The sequence below is a fragment of the Heptranchias perlo genome, chromosome 23 (assembly GCF_035084215.1).
Source record: "Heptranchias perlo isolate sHepPer1 chromosome 23, sHepPer1.hap1, whole genome shotgun sequence".
NCBI lineage: Eukaryota > Metazoa > Chordata > Chondrichthyes > Hexanchiformes > Hexanchidae > Heptranchias > Heptranchias perlo.
In genome coordinates this window covers 44,073,270-44,089,876 of record NC_090347.1, presented here as the reverse complement: position 1 = coordinate 44,089,876, position 16,607 = coordinate 44,073,270, and the positions used below count along the sequence as shown (strand labels likewise).

Genomic DNA, 16,607 nt, shown 5'->3' with positions numbered 1-16,607 from the left:
TCTTAACTATTACTCGGTTACTTTAGTTTGCTCTCCCAAAGTTAAAACGTATCACGTTTCCGAACTCAGCGCAAGTTATGTTCCACTTTTGCTGTAGACTCAGTTTAGTTTTTAGTGTGAGTCAGAAGCAGAAGGTGAGAGATTTTCATCATGCAGAGTGAGTCACACATTCACTTGGTCCATACTGACCCTGTCCCGACATCATGGTAGTGTGGGTCTCGGAGGACATGGAGGAGGCACCCATCATCATGGAGTACTGCTGGTGAGTGGCAGTGGTGTTTCGGGTGAGGGTGTTGTTGGCACTTCCAGAAAACAGAGAGTTCACCTCCCATTTCCCGTTCATCTGCATGTCTGTGGGAGAGAAGAAATGAAATTTGTTCAGTTAGTAAAGCAACCCAGCTAACTTGGCACCAGCGCCTCTCAACCCAGCACTGGGCACCATCGCCTCTCAACTTAGCACCGGGCACCATCGTCTCTCAACCCAGCACCGGGCACCAGCGCCTCTCAACCCAGCACTGGGCACCATCGTCTCTCAACCCAGCACTGGGCACCATCGCCTCTCAACTTAGCACCGGGCACCATCGCCTCTCAACCCAGCACTGGGCACCATCGTCTCTCAACCCAGCACCGGGCACCATCGTCTCTCAACTCAGCACTGGGCACCATCGTCTCTCAACCCAGCACCGGGCACCAGCGCCTCTCAACCCAGCACTGGGCACCAGCGCCTCTCAACTTAGCACCAGGCACCATCGCCTCTCAACCCAGCACTGGGCACCAGCGCCTCTCAACTTAGCACCAGGCACCATCGTCTCTCAACCCAGCATCGGGCACCATCGCCTCTCAACCCAGCATCGGGCACCATCGTCTCTCAACCCAGCACTGGGCACCAGCGCCTCTCAACTTAGCATCGGGCACCATCGTCTCTCAACCCAGCACCGGGCACCATCGTCTCTCAACCCAGCACCGGGCACCATCGTCTCTCAACCCAGCACTGGGCACCATCGTCTCTCAACCGAGCACCGGGCACCATCGTCTCTCAACCCAGCACCGGGCACCAGCGCCTCTCAACCCAGCACTGGGCACCATCGTCTCTCAACTTAGCACCAGGCACCATCGTCTCTCAACTTAGCACCAGGCACCATCGTCTCTCAACCCAGCACTGGGCACCATCGTCTCTCAACCCAGCACTGGGCACCATCGTCTCTCAACCCAGCATCGGGCACCAGCGCCTCTCAACCCAGCACTGGGCACCATCGTCTCTCAACTTAGAACCAGGCACCATCGTCTCTCAACTTAGCACCGGGCACCATCGTCTCTCAACCCAGCACCGGGCACCAGCGCCTCTCAACTTAGCATCGGGCACCAGCGCCTCTCAACCCAGCACCGGGCACCAGCGCCTCTCAACTTAGCACCAGGCACCATCGCCTCTCAACCCAGCACCGGGCACCATCGCCTCTCAACCCAGCACCAGGCACCATCGTCTCTCAACTCAGCACCGGGCACCATCGTCTCTCAACCCAGCACCGGGCACCATCGTCTCTCAACCCAGCACCGGGCACCATCGTCTCTCAACCCAGCACCGGGCACCATCGTCTCTCAACCCTACACTGGGCACCATCGTCTCTCAACCCAACACTGGGCACCATCGTCTCTCAACCCAGCATCGGGCACCATCGTCTCTCAACTCAACACCGGGCACCATCGTCTCTCAACCCAACACTGGGCACCATCGTCTCTCAACTCAGCAGCGGGCACCATCGTCTCTCAACCCAGCATCGGGCACCATGGTCTCTCAACTCAGCACCGGGCACCATCGTCTCTCAACTCAGCACCGGGCACCATCGTCTCTCAACTTAGCACCAGGCACCATCGTCTCTCAACCCAGCACTGGGCACCATCGTCTCTCAACCCAGCACCGGGCACCAGCGCCTCTCAACTTAGCACCAGGCACCATCGTCTCTCAACCCAGCACCGGGCACCATCGTCTCTCAACTTAGCACCAGGCACCATCGTCTCTCAACTTAGCACCAGGCACCATCGTCTCTCAACCCAGCATCGGGCACCATCGTCTCTCAACTCAGCACCGGGCACCATCGTCTCTCAACTTAGCACCAGGCACCATCGTCTCTCAACCCAGCACTGGGCACCATCGTCTTTCAACCCAGCACCGGGCACCAGCGCCTCTCAACCCAGCACTGGGCACCATCGTCTCTCAACTCAGCACCGGGCACCATCGTCTCTCAACTTAGCACCAGGCACCATCGTCTCTCAACCCAGCACTGGGCACCATCGTCTCTCAACCCAGCACCGGGCACCATCGTCTCTCAACTCAGCACCGGCACCATCATCTCTCAACCCAGCACCGGGCACCATCGTCTCTCAACTTAGCACCAGGCACCATCGTCTCTCAACCCAGCACTGGGCACCAGCGCCTCTCAACACAGCACCGGGCACCAGCGCCTCTCAACCCAGCATCGGGCACCATCGTCTCTCAACCCAGCACCAGGCACCATCGTCTCTCAACCCAACACCGGGCACCATCGTCTCTCAACCCAGCACTGGGCACCATCGTCTCTCAACCCAGCACTGGGCACCATCGTCTCAACTCAGCACCGGGCACCATCATCTCTCAACCCAGCACCGGGCACCATCGTTTCTCAACCCAGCACCGGGCACCATCGTCTCTCAACCCAGCACTGGGCACCATCGTCTCTCAACCCAGCACTGGGCACCATCGTCTCTCAACCCAGCACTGGGCACCATCGACTCTCAACCCAGCACCGGGCACCATCGACTCTCAACCCAGCACTGGGCACCATCGACTCTCAACCCAGCAACGGGCACCATCGTCTCTCAACCCAGCACTGGGCACCATCGTCTCTCAACCCAGCACTGGGCACCATCGACTCTCAACCCAGCACCGGGCACCATCGACTCTCAACCCAGCACTGGGCACCATCGACTCTCAACCCAGCACTGGGCACCATCGACTCTCAACCCAGCACTGGGCACCATCGTCTCTCAACCCCAATACCAGCACCAGTCAACCCATCAACAATTAACACAGTTTTGGCGCCAGCAAAGTCATAATTACTAACAGCTTTTGGAAAACAGAGCCCCCCTTTTATAATCTTACTGAGAACTGATCCTCACCAAAGTACCTGTCAGTTTGGAGTTGCTGTTGCACTAGAAGATGGTGGGATTGAACTCTAGTGATTTTAGTGGAGGGACACTGTTGGCAATTGGGGGCAAGAAGAGGAGGAGGAGTGGACTCAGCTGAGGAGGAGGACGGGAGGTGGAGCGGACCTGATGGTTGCGGGGGAGGCAACGGGCAGTGCTGGTCCAGGGGATAGGGGTGCAGACACGGTGAGGAGAGTGGACGTCCATCAATCAATCTAACCATCTGGCATCGTAACTCACCTTGCAGTGAGCAGAGGAACAACAAAAAGGAAAGAAGATTCGATAACTAGAAGACAGGAGACACTGGATTGAAGAGCAGCAGAACCGATTCAAAGTGGGCTGAGGTTGGCAACCATCCCGCGTGACGTGTTTACTGCACACAGTGCTCAAGACCATCCCGTTCAGCTCCCACCCCATCCTTCTCCGCACATGCTACATCACCAACATTTGCCCACTCCTGGGTCCTGAGGTGGAGCCTACATCAGCAGAAAGAAAAGAAAGAACTTGCATTTATATAGCGCCTTTCATGACCTCAGGACGTCCCAAAGCGCTTTACAGCCAATGAAGTACCTTTTGAAGTTGTTATGTAGAAAACACTTAAAACAGCGTGAACAAAGATCAGCGTAACCACTACACGGAGCTTCCATCACAGCTAAACAGGTCTCGAGAAGAGACTGACTGCAGAGAAAAAGAGCTGAAATCCATCTGGGCTGCCAAAGCATTTCTGAATTACAAAGGAAGAGGCCGACAGAGAGAAGGTCTGGTCACCACAGGCATCCATTACCGAAAATCATTAAATATTTTACAACTGCCCCGAGCTGGCAGCATTGAGGCAATAGCCTGCCCCATCAGCTGCATATTCTGTATTGTAAGTATTTATTCAGAGGAGAGCAGCCTCTCGAATTTCAAACACTCTCGGGGGAATTTTATCTCTCCCCGATCAGTGAGAAAGGAGCGGGGGAGCAGTTAAAATGGAGCCGCTCCATTTCCCGTTTCGTTCCCGCTGGTTCCCCATTTTAACGGCACTGGTTTTGGAGGGGGATGAGGTACATGGGACCCCGATGGAATTTTAACCAGCTCCTGAGGGGGCCGCCTGGCCTGCCAGGTAAAGCTGTCAGGAGGCCCCCCAAGGCAAGTTAAAAACTTTTCCTTAGTAGGGCCAGGAGGGGCAGGAGTGCTCCTTCGGGCCCCACAAGGCAAGTCCGGGCCTCCGCAGTCCCGGGGCTCCCCCCCACCCGCTGCAGTCGCATGATCCGGGTAACATCCTCCCACCCCTCCCAGACTTACCTCGCTGCTGGCAGCCTTCTCTTGGTTCCTCCGAGCCTCTCGATCTTTGCCCGTCCTTCTCCCAGCCAGACGGTCAGCTGTCACTTTCCACCTGAGATGGGCGAGCAGCTGATCGGCGGCAGTTAAAAGGTGCCAGGGCTTCAGACCAAGACCCTTGCACGTGGGGTTGCCATCCGCTCCCACCGGGCGTTAAAGTCTGCCCTTCTGTCCCACGCCGTTTATTCAGAGGCAGCATGCCCTTCCCCCCCCAGACACTCTGTACGTTGCTCACAGTCTGAAAGCAGCAGTTGCAAGGACCATCCGGCCTGAGGCGCAGCACGTGCAATTACTCGTTAACACTAACTGACCCTTGACCCCTTCTGCATGCATAGCGTGCTAACTGACCCCTGACCCCTTTTGCATGCATCTCCGTTCTCTCAATGCACCAGCCCTTTCATAAGTTAATGGATGTGTAGTCAGCAGGGGCAGGAGGTTACTCAGACCACTGAAGAGGTTGCCCAGAAACACAAGTATGTTAACGAAAGAAGCATTGCGAGATCTTCACCTTGACCTTGCCTTGGTTGGGGCGTTGCCCTCCTCTTCATGGTGTCTGAATACTCAGGGTCTTCGGAGAGGAGACTCTCAAGGTCTGAGGAAGCACGCGTCAGGGAAGAGCTAGAGGAAAGGCGGGGGATCACTTCCACTGGTAGTTTCCACGTTACCATCCGCCCATCGAAGTCATCGCCCAGCAGTTGGACATGCTTCCATTTGGAGCCTTTCAGAACAAGTTAATGACTCGTGTTGGTATTTAGTGCCAGAAAATGGTTCAGCATCAGCCGAGCATGTCCACATCCCCTGGTACCACACCCACAAACCCTAACCTACCTATATTCAATCGGAGGCACTCGATGGTACAGCTTGAATCGAGAGACAGCCTAACCACTACTACAGAGCTGTATGCATGTACATGTGCACACACACACATGTATACACGTATGCACAAGTGTGTACATGCAAGCAAACACATGCATGTACACACATCTGCACACGCACATGTACATGCACAAATGTACATGCATGCACGCACATACACACGTATATGCGTGCGCACACACACGTCCCCACATACTCAGATATGTGAGGGATTGATGGTCCCAGTAGTTTGGAAGTAGGATAATGTGGTGCCCATTTTCAAATAGAGGGACAAAACAAACTCAGGTAACTACAGACCCACTTATTTTACTTCAGTGTTATGTAAGTTAATGGAATCGATTATCAGGAGTAAAGCTGAGGAATCCTCTGTGATGATAATCTAATAAACAGGAGCCAAAACATAGATTCAGAACCTGCCTGACCAGCCACCTTGGATTCTTTGAAAAAGTGACATCCCAATTGGACTATTGACTTCCAAAAGTCACATGACAATGTTCTTCACCAAAGATTACTATTTAAGTTTAAAGTTGTGGGGATTGAGGGGTTAAAACCTAGGATAGGATTAGGGAACGACTGACAGGTGGAAAGTTGAGGGAGCTTGTTAGACGAGTCACGTTGTATTGGAGCCAAGTGTTGAGCAGGGAGCCCCAAGATTCAGTGTTGAGGCCACTGCTGATTCTGATTTCCATCAATAACTTGGATTCAGAAGCTCAATGCAAACTGATCAAATTTGCAGATGATAACAAACTAGAAGGGGCAGTCCATTCTGAAGAATGGGTGACACACATACTCCATGAAAGGTGTTGAAATAACCAAGGATGAGGTCGAAAGAGATTTCAGGGGGGTTTTGAAGATTCCATTCCCAACGTGTCCAATCACTGAGCAGCAATCAACAAACACAAAGAGAGTGTTAAGCGATATAGTCAGAAGAAGTCATAGTCAAACTGACCAGGGCTCTGATCAGACTGCACCTTGAGTACTGTCTCCAGTTCTGGTCAGCAAAACAGAAGGGAGACATTAAAGTGCTGGAGGTGATGCATAGAAGAACCATGAGGCTAATCCCTAGTGTGAGAGGGATGAGGAAAACTTGGCTGTTCCATCCTTGAAAGGAGGCAGCTGAGAGACATCCTTATATAAGATATTAAAAAGTATAGAACAAGTAAATATAACCATTACTTCAAAGTAAAACCATGAGAGCAGGGCAGGAGAACAGGCTCACACTAGAAAAAGGCAAATTTAGGATTGATGTCAGGAGGTTCCTCTTCAAACAAAGCGTGAAGAGGCAACAAGACACAAGTCTTTAAAATAGAAAGGTTATGGAAAAGTTAGAGTAAGCATGCTACTTAATGTGGACAATAAGCATAGGATTAAAGGGCATGTATTAATTTTCACAAGCCTCAAGCAAGATCTATTCCCCACTAGGATAATGAATATATGGAACAGGCTCCCAGAGAAGGTAGCTTGAAAGACAGAAAACACTTTATAATGCCATCAGGACCTTCCAGAACACTTCACACCCGATGAATAACTTTTGAAGTGTTGTAAGCAAATGCAGGAAAATAACACACAGTAAGATCTCTGAAACAGCAATTGAGATGTATGGCTAGGAAATAAATCAGTTTTGGTTGTGTTGGTTAAGGGAGGAATGTTGTCCAGGATATCAGGAGAAGTCTCTGCTCTTTGAATAGCGTCATGGGATCTTTAATATCCATCTGAACCAAAGGAAGATGCTGATGGGGCCTCATTTAATATCTCATCTGAAAACTGGCCTCTCTGTCACCTTTAAAAGGGAGCTCGATTGATATCTGTTGATAAGGAAGATTGAAGGTTGTGGAGATATTAACAGAACTACATGATTTTTCCCAAAGGGCCTAGGAGAAGAAATGTAGTGACTTTAAGGTAGGAGATCACAGGTAGGAGGACAACGCCAATAATATCATCATAATCATCATCAACCTCATCATCATCAACCTCATCCTCATCATCAACCTCATCAATCATCATTATCATCAACCTCCTCTGCATCAACCTCCTCCACATCAACCTCCTCCACATCCTCATCATCATCAACCTCATCATCAGCATCAACCTCCTCATCCTCATTATCAACCTCCTCATCACTCATCAACCTCATCACTCATCAATTTCCTCATCATCATCCTCCTCATCATCATCATCCTCCTCATCATCAACTTCCTCATCATCATCATCAACCTCCTCATCATCAACCTCATCAGCATCAATCTCCTCATCCTCATCATCAACCTCATCATCATCATCACTCATCAACCTCTTCATCATCACTCATCAACCTCCTCATCATCAACCTCCTCATCATCAACCTCTTCATCATCAACCTCTTCATCATCATCAACCTCGTCCTCGTCATCCTCAACCTCGTCCTCGTCATCCTCAACCTTGTCCTCGTCATCATCTACCTCCTCATCCTCATCATCTACCTCAACCTCATCATCATCAACCTCATCCTCATCATTATCATCACCCTCTTCATCATCATCAACCTCATCATCATCAGCAGCAGCAACTGCAGCAACCTCCTCATCAATTGGATCATCAGTAACATCAGCATCATCAATAACAAATCATGTAGCAAAATATTCCAGGCTCCTTGCAGTTGGAAGTCAGACCTAAGTGGAGTAGGAAGGAAGTGGTGTAAGTGGCTGAAGACACAGACAAAGTGGTAGGTTTTAAGGATGCTTTTGAAGCTAGGGAAGGATGTAGCAAGGTGGAAGAGTTTAGGGACAGAATTCCAAGATGGTGGCAAGATGGCTAAAGGCTTTGCCACCAGTAGTAGAGCAGTGCGAGGGGGGACACACAGCAGATCAGAATTGGAAGAGTGGAGGGTACAATCAGGAGCGTAGGAGGTTACCGCTGCATAAGAACGAGGCCATGGAAGGATTTGTAGATGAGGTCGAGGATTTTAGAGTGAATGAGCTGGGGGACAGGGAGCCAGATTGGATGGAGTGGGCTTTTCTTGCTCTGGACTCTCTCATTTTCTTATTCAAAAGACCATCCTAAGGTAGCTCGAGAAAGTACTGTAAAAGAGACACACCCAGAAAAGTTCTAATAACAGAAGGTCAAAGATGAGGTGAGTCTGTGGAAGGATAAATTGGGTAAAACTTTTTTTTATTCGTTCATGGGATGTGGGCGTCGCTGGCGAGGCCGGCATTTATTGCCCATCCCTAATTGCCCTTGAGAAGGTGGTGGTGAGCCGCCTTCTTGAACTGCTGCAGTCCGTGTGGTGAAGATTCTCCCACAGTGCTGTTAGGAAGGGAGTTCCAGGATTTTGACCCAAGTCGGGATGGTGTGTGACTTGGAGGGGAACGTGCAGGTGATGTTGTCCACAGGTTCCTGCTGCCTTTGTCCTTCTAGGTGGTAGAGGTCGCGGGTTTTGGAGGTGCTGTCGAAGAAGCCTTGGCGAGTTGCTGCAGTGCATCCTGTAGACGGTACACACTGCAGCCATGGTGCGTCGGTGGTGCAGGAAATGAATGTTTAGGGTGGTAGATGAGGTGCCAATCAAGCGGGCTGCTTTGTCCTAGAGTTGTCGAGCTTCTTGAGTGTTGTTGGAGCTGCACTCATCCAGGTAAGTGGAGAGTATTCCATCACACTCCTGACTTGTGCCTTGTAGATGGTGGAAAGGCTTTGGGGAGTCAGGAGATGAGTCACTCGCTGCAGAATACCCAGCCTCTGACCTGCTCTTGTAGCCACAGTATTTATATGGCTGATCCAGTTAAGTTTCTGGTCAATGGTGATCCCCAGGATGTTGATGGTGGGGGATTCGGCGATGGTAATGCTGTTACTTGTCACTTATCAGCTGATCCAGATGGTCAGGGTATGACAGGGGTATCGAATGTATCAGTTTTCACAAAGGACTGGAGACAAATCCCAGCCGCAGTAAATGGGGCCGAGAGATCCACAGTTCATGTCGAAGTTAGTGAAGAACGTGTGGTGTAGAAACAGGAAGGACCAAATACCCACAAGGCTCCTGGGCCAGTTAGGATACATCCTAGAATTTTAGAGGAATTAAAGGAGGATTTCAGTGATGCTTTGACTGATATTTTCCAGAGCTCCATAACGACTGGAGCAGTGGCTGAGAGCTGGAGGGTGGCAGATGGAGTCCCAGTTACAAAAAGAGGAATAAGGCCCAAACATGGGAATTGCAGGCCGGTTAGTCTCACATCCAGAGTGGGAAAAGTGCTGGAGGGTCTTCCACATGAAGCTACAAATGAAGATTCAAAGAGCACAGGTATCATTGGGAGCAGGCAGCCTGGGTATGGGAGCAATGGATCGTGTCTTACAAACCTATGAGAAACCAAGCTCACACACGAGGGTAATCAATATAGTTTATGTCGATTTTGAAAAGACATTTGATAAAGTTCCTCACGTGAGCAGGAAAGGTGGAGGCTCACGGAATAGATGGCAGATTGTCTAGAGGAATCGAGAATTGGCTTGGCATAAACAACGTAACAGGTGACTACACTTCAAAAAGTAATGCCTTGGATGTGGAGCACTTTGGGACGTCCCAAGAGAGGTGATAAGGTGCAACACTGATGCAAGTTCTTAACAGCAGAGGAGAAAGACTCGTGATAAAAAGGTGTGTTTCCTGGGAAACAGTAACCAATGGCATTCTACAGGGATCTGTTCTGGGACCCCTGATGCTCACACTATTTGTGAATGATATGGAACAGCGTGTCTATAGTAGCAATTAGTAAACTTGCTGATAGCACAAACTTCTGTTATCAAATAATGAGTAAGAAAGAGACAGGTTATCTTCAGAGAGATTTGGACAAATATATAAACGGAACTGACATCTAGCTGTTGGGATTTTAAAGTGGATAAATGCAATATATTAACAGTAAAATGTATAACGACAGAGGCTAAAAAGGAAAAGGATTTATTGCTACTTAAAATAGGGGAGGAACAGGTGGCAGTGGATGGGGGTTGTCCATGAAAGAACAGTCATATGTAGATTGGACTTGATGGGCCGAATGGCATTTTCCTTCTCCTTGTGTTCTTCTGTAGACAAGGCCCCTTTCATGTTACTGCAGGTACGATATTATTGTTAAAAATCAATTGTCACCTCTTTGCTGTAATGTGGAGGCAGCAATGCCAGTGATTGGTGCTAAAGTACGTATGAGCTGGCAATGTACAGTGTCGTACCTGTGTCGTCAGAAACGCTGGGTCTGGGCGATCGCATTACGTCCGAGCTGTACATCAGGAAATTCTCATACTCGTCATGTGCCTCTGCATCAATAATGGGAACATCTGGGATGATGGGAACTATGGATGACAGAAAGATAATTAAATGGAGCCCCGGTGTGATCTGGCACAGACGCTCAACAGGCCAGTGCCACAGCTGTTACAACAATCTGTCACATTTTCTTATACGAACAAGCCGGCAAACACAACTTTGTATCTTAAAATGGATTTTCAGAGCTGTCTGCTAGGAGTAGTAAGATAGAATAGTCGTAGTGATCATAGGACTAACAGGGGAGCTTTAAATGGAGAGCTGGGAATGTAATGTTGTAGTGAGTAGTTGAGTCGAATAGCACAGATGCATTTAAGGGGAAGCTAGATAAGTACATGAGGGAGAAAGGAATAGAAGGATATGTTGACAAGGTGAGATGAAGTAGGGTGAGAGGAGGCTCGTGTGGAGCATAAACCTCGCGTAGACTAGTTGGGCCAAATGGCCTGTTTCTGTGGTGTAAATTCTATGTAATGTTGAGACAAGGCACAGTGCCAATAATTCAGGGATGAGCAGAATGTTAGAAATGTCTAAGAGATAAGAAAGTGCTGACCCCCCAAGACCGGCTTGGCCGCTCGAGCATGTGAAATGTCTGGAGAACAGTAAACAGCGTGAGCCACACTGCGCATGCACAAGAAGGGGGAGTCATCCTCGTGACTGCTGGTGTACTTACAAACTGAACTGTGTAAAGGTAGGGCACACTGGGAAATTATTGGGACTCCAAATAGTCTTGATCAGACTACCGTGAGTCGTCAGAGAGCTTAGTTCATGAACCCCCGATGAGTCAGTTACTTGAGTATAAAGGTGCCTACCTCATAAATACTGCATATTTATATAAATTTGATAAATAAAGATTATTGATCAGATGACTCTCTGTCTCTTGAGTGCATGAGCCTGCATTGATGTAAAAGGAAAAGGACTGTCCTAACACTGTCAATATCAAACAACTCATTGGTGTTAAGCTCCCATTCCTGAGGCATGGACCTGAAGCACCAAATCACCAAGCCTTGTTAAAAGTGGTAAATGTGTTTGTTATTGAGCTGAAGGGGGCAGGCAAAAGGCACTTATTGAGTTCTCATCTCCTGTTTCTGACCCTCTTTATCCTGTTCTCCCTGGTCAAGGAATTTGAGAGTGTTTTGTCTTGTAGCTATCGAGGCATAGCTATCCCAGTATCCAAAGTGATAGCGAGAAGCCTCTAATAAAATGACGGGCCCTGTCATTTTAATAGAAGGCTTTTACTGCCGCCATGAATGCTGGGATAGCCCCATCTCCACAGCTGTCTGCTGCTGCAGAACAACACAATGAATGATGACACAATGTGTACTCACGTACAAACATTCAAAAGGGAGGGGGTAATTCCTCACTGTGGGCTACGTACTATGTATAGAGGTAGGTGGAGTATTGCATATATGTCTCCCAGTCACTGGAACTTGTTTAAGGGGGAGAACATTCTTGGATCTTCTCCCACTGTAACTTCGATGGAAACCCCACTAATGCGCGTAAACGGGGTTTCTGCCGAACTATCGCCAAGGATATGACAGGCAGCAGGAAAAGCTCTGAGGAAATTCACGCCCCAAGTCAAGTTTAAAGGAAAGGAGACAATTAAAGGGGCGTTTCATAAAATGGGGAACCCAAGTTCTGAAAGCCTTAGGAGAAACTCAGAAGGCATCTCAACCCACCAGCGGCCAAGCTTGAAGGGGCAGGGGACTGAGAAGGTACGGGCAAAAAAGTAGAGGATTCTCAAGGTGCAGGTGTGAGTCTGCAGGCAAGTGATGAGACAGCCCAACACCCGGCTGATGTTTGGTGGCTGCTGAAGTCTAGGTGGTGCTGCACAGATAGTTGTGAGGACAGCGGTCCTCAGTGCCAGTCCAGGGCACCTTCCCCTGTGGAGCCATGGTGGAGGCCACAGCTCACCTATGAGGAGAGATTGAGTAGAATGGGTCTATATTCTCTGTTAAGATCATAAATATAGGAGCAGGAGTAGGCCATACGGCCCCTCGAGCCTGCTCTGCCATTCAATCAGATCATGGCTGATCTCCAACCTGAAATCCACTTTCCCGCCCAATCCCCAGATCCCTTGATTCCCCTACAGTCCAAAATCGATCGATTTCAGACTTGAATATATTCAACGACTGAGCATCCACAGCCCTCTGGGGTAGAGAATTCCAAAGATTCACAACCCTCTGAGTGAAGAAATTTTTCCTTTTCTTGCTCCTAAATGGCCGACCCCTTATCTTCAGATTATGACCCCTAGTTCTACACTCTCCAGCCAGGGGAAACAGCCTCTCAGCATCTATCCTGTCAAGCCCTCTAAGAATTTTATACATTTCAATGAGATCACCTCTCATTCTTCTAAACTCCAGAGAATATAGACCCATTCTACTCAATCTCTCCTCATAGGACAACCCTCTCATCCCAGGAATCAATCTAGTGAACCTCCATTGCACCGCCTCTAAGGCAAGTATATCCTTCCTTAGATTAAGAGACCAAAACTGTACACGGTACTCCAGGTGAGGTCTCACCAGAGCCCCATATAATTGCACTTATACTCCAACCCCCTTACAATAAAGGCTAACATACAATTTGCCTTCCTAATTGCTTGCTGTACCTGCATGTTAACTTTCTGAGATTCATGTACAAAGACACTCAACTCCCTCTGAATACCAACATTTCTTAGTCTCTCACCTTTTAAAAAAAAATTCTGCTTTTCTATTCTTCTTACCAAAGTGGATAATTTCACATTTCCCCACATTATACTCCATCTGCCACCTTCTCACCCACTCACTTAACCTATATATATCCCTTTGCAGACACTTTGCGTCCTCCTCACAGCTTACTTTCCCACAAGCCAGCAAACCTGGATACATTACACTCGGTCCCTTCATCTAAGTCATTGATATATATTGTAAACAGCTGAGGCCCAAGCACTGATCCTTGCAGCACCCCACTAGTTACAACCTGTCACTAGATGTGCCAGCTTATTCCACAAGGTGGCCACAGGTGTCCTTGCATCACATGGTACAGCTCTGCGTTAACCCCTCTGCTGTCCCAGACCCTGAGAAGACAGGTGCCAATTGCCAGATGGATGCCAGGGGCTGAAGAATGGGTTGTAGCATCTTGGTGGGTATGGCCATTCAGTTTATGCTTGCTCTTGACTATCCTGGCATGACTTCTTTCATGCAGTACCATGTAAAGCAGGACGTGCTGTGATTGGGATGCTTCCGAGGAAGTTTTCAACATTAGTCAGTCAGGCATTCAAATCTCTTAGTGATGCCACTGGGGTCTGTTGCCCCTGCTCCCTTTGGGCATGGGAGCCTCTGCCTACACTCATTGCCTGGCAAAGTGAAGTATGTTCACCTCTGTCCGCAGATGTAGATGTGCGGGTATAAGCGGGTGGATAAAGAGCACCTCATACAGCCGGACCTGCCTAGCATCCCCCTGTAGGACCTCTCTTCGTCCAAAGGTATCAGATAGAGGTGTTCCTATTGGGAAACCCATTGATGTTAATAGTGCTGCTGGGGGTGGGAGTTAGTGAATAAATAATTTACCTGATTTGGTACCAGGACCATGAGAACATAAGTGCCAACAAGAAAATAAATATTAAAAATGGCTAAAATATCCTTCCCTTTATATCACTGTATCCTTTCCATGACCTCCAGGCTACTTACTATTGCCTATCAACCCTGGATGGCCAATTGAAATGGACGTTTTTTCTAACAGGCAATCTGCAAGCTAGGTCAACAGGACACAGGAACAGGGGTAGGCCATTCAGCCCCTCGGGCCTGTTCTGCCATTCAATTAGATCATGGCTGATCTGTACGCCCCCCCCCCGATAATATTAAAATGGGGCGCCCGCCAGTGTGCAATTGACTATTTCTACCGCTGGTCCCGGCCACCAAAAAATCACATTGGGTCGCAACCTCGGCAACCTCACGCACTTACGCACATTTCCAGCATCGGATCACCGCGGCTAAACAATGGGGCAGTACAGGGAGAATCCTTGATTCCTGTCACTGCATCTCGTTGCAGTTTGAATAACCTCAATGGTCTTTGCCTCTCACTCTTTGAGTAAAGATGATCTTGCTAAATTAGTTCTAAAGTTTACTTTTTACTCTCGTTTAAATTTATATCCTGTGGCTGCACTTTGCTGACCTATTTTGCAGTTATATTCCCTTATCTATCCCACTCGGTATCTTGAGTCCCTCAAAGAGGTTTTTCTCCATTAACTCTTGGCCGTCGAGTTAATGCTCCTCCAATCGGCCCTCACAGCTCATGTCTTTTACGCTTGCTATGCGTAGAGGGGTCTGTAAACGGGGGTCGGGGGGGGGGTCTCCGGGTGGGGGTGTGTGTAGACTGAGCACCTCAGACGTTGTTCTGCCAGGTGAACTCCGCTTCCGTCAGCGTAAGGGGCAAAGGTCGTGAGAGGGAGTGGTCGGAGGTTAGAGGTGAGATGGGTTCACACTCTCAAGTTATGTAAGAGCAGAACTAGGTTGGACGTCAGAAGGTTCCTCTTTTCCCAGAGAATAGTGGACCTCTGGAACAGGCTGCCGACTCGTGCGGTGGACACTGATTCATTGAATTCCTTGAAGTGAGAGCTGGACCTGTTTCTGACTGGGGCGGAGATCACCTCCTTCAAAAGGTAGGTAATGTAATGCATAGAATTATCGGGGCAGAGTGATCTCCTGGACGAGTTTTGATTGTCTAAAGCAGGGGTCGGAGAGGAATTTTCTATTTCCCCCCCTCTAATTTCCCTGGATTTTTAAATCTGTTTTTATTGCCTCTCCCGGGAGATTACATGACTTCCTGGTGGGGTAGGGAGTGTCTGTATTGTGATGCACAAGATATCACAATTATATGGGACAGGCTGGATGGACCAGTGGGTCTTTCCCTGTCCGTCATTTTCCGTATGGCCTTATGTACCAGGTGATTCCCCCCTGTGTCTGCTAACTCCCAGACTCTCTCTGCTAACTCCCAGACCGTGTGCTTAACGCTCTCTCTGATGCTTGCCGTGTGATCTCCGTGACACTTCACTTACTGGACATCGGTCGTTTTGGCTGTGTTGAAAGATTCATTGTGGCTTCTCGGATCGGTCCCCAACCTGCACCGTTCTTTGCTCGCACCGTGTACCGATACGGCAGTTCTTCTTTCAGATTTTCGATCATTACCATCCTCTTCTTTGGTTTATTGATTTTCACCGTCTTTTTGGGTCCAATGGGTTCTGTCAGAAACACGTAAACAGCACACAAAACCTATCAGAAACACAAACTCACTAACCTTGCCTCTTGCTCAGGTGCACAGCACTATCTGTAAAATATGACATTCAATTAAAGTGCACAACGCCCAGAACCACTCACCACAAAGTCCGAAACTTAAAAAAAGCCAATTACAGAGGTATGAGGGGCGAGTTGGCTAAGGTAGATTGGGAAATTAGATTAAAAGATATGACGGTCGATAAGCAATGGCGAACATTCAAAGAAATATTTCAATATTCTCAACGAATATACAACGAAATTGAGGAATAAAAACTCCACAGGAAAAGTGATCCATCTGCGGCTAACTAAAGAAGTTAAGGATAGCATTAGATTAAAAGAAGAGGCTTATAATGTTGCGAAGAAGAGGAGTAAGCCTGAGGATTGGGAGAGTTTTAGAAACCAGCAAAGGATGATCAAAAAATTGATAAAGGGGAGAAAATAGAATATGAAAGTAAACTAGCAAGAAATATAAAAGTGGATTATAAGAGCTACAAGTATGTAAAAAGGAAGAGATTAGCGAAAGTAAACGTGGGTCCCTTAAAGGTTGAGACAGGAGAAATTATAATGGGGAATCAGGAAATGGCAGAGACGTTAAACAAATATTTTGTATCTGTCTTCACAGTAGAAGACACAAAAAACACACCAGAAATAGTGGGGAACCAAGGGGCTAATAAGAGGGAGGAATTTAAAGTAATTAATATCAGTAGAGA

At 48.5% G+C, this 16,607-nt stretch overlaps 1 protein-coding gene across 1 annotated transcript in view; it reads right to left on the bottom strand.

Moving 5' to 3' along the window:
- The window catches only part of itgb4 (integrin, beta 4), a 136,798-nt gene that overhangs the window by 22,438 nt on the left and 97,753 nt on the right, over positions 1-16,607 (bottom strand). The window contains 3 exon segments of the mRNA XM_068004453.1: positions 190-351; positions 10,561-10,680; positions 15,681-15,863. Of these exon segments, the coding sequence (XP_067860554.1) occupies positions 190-351; positions 10,561-10,680; positions 15,681-15,863 (465 nt within the window).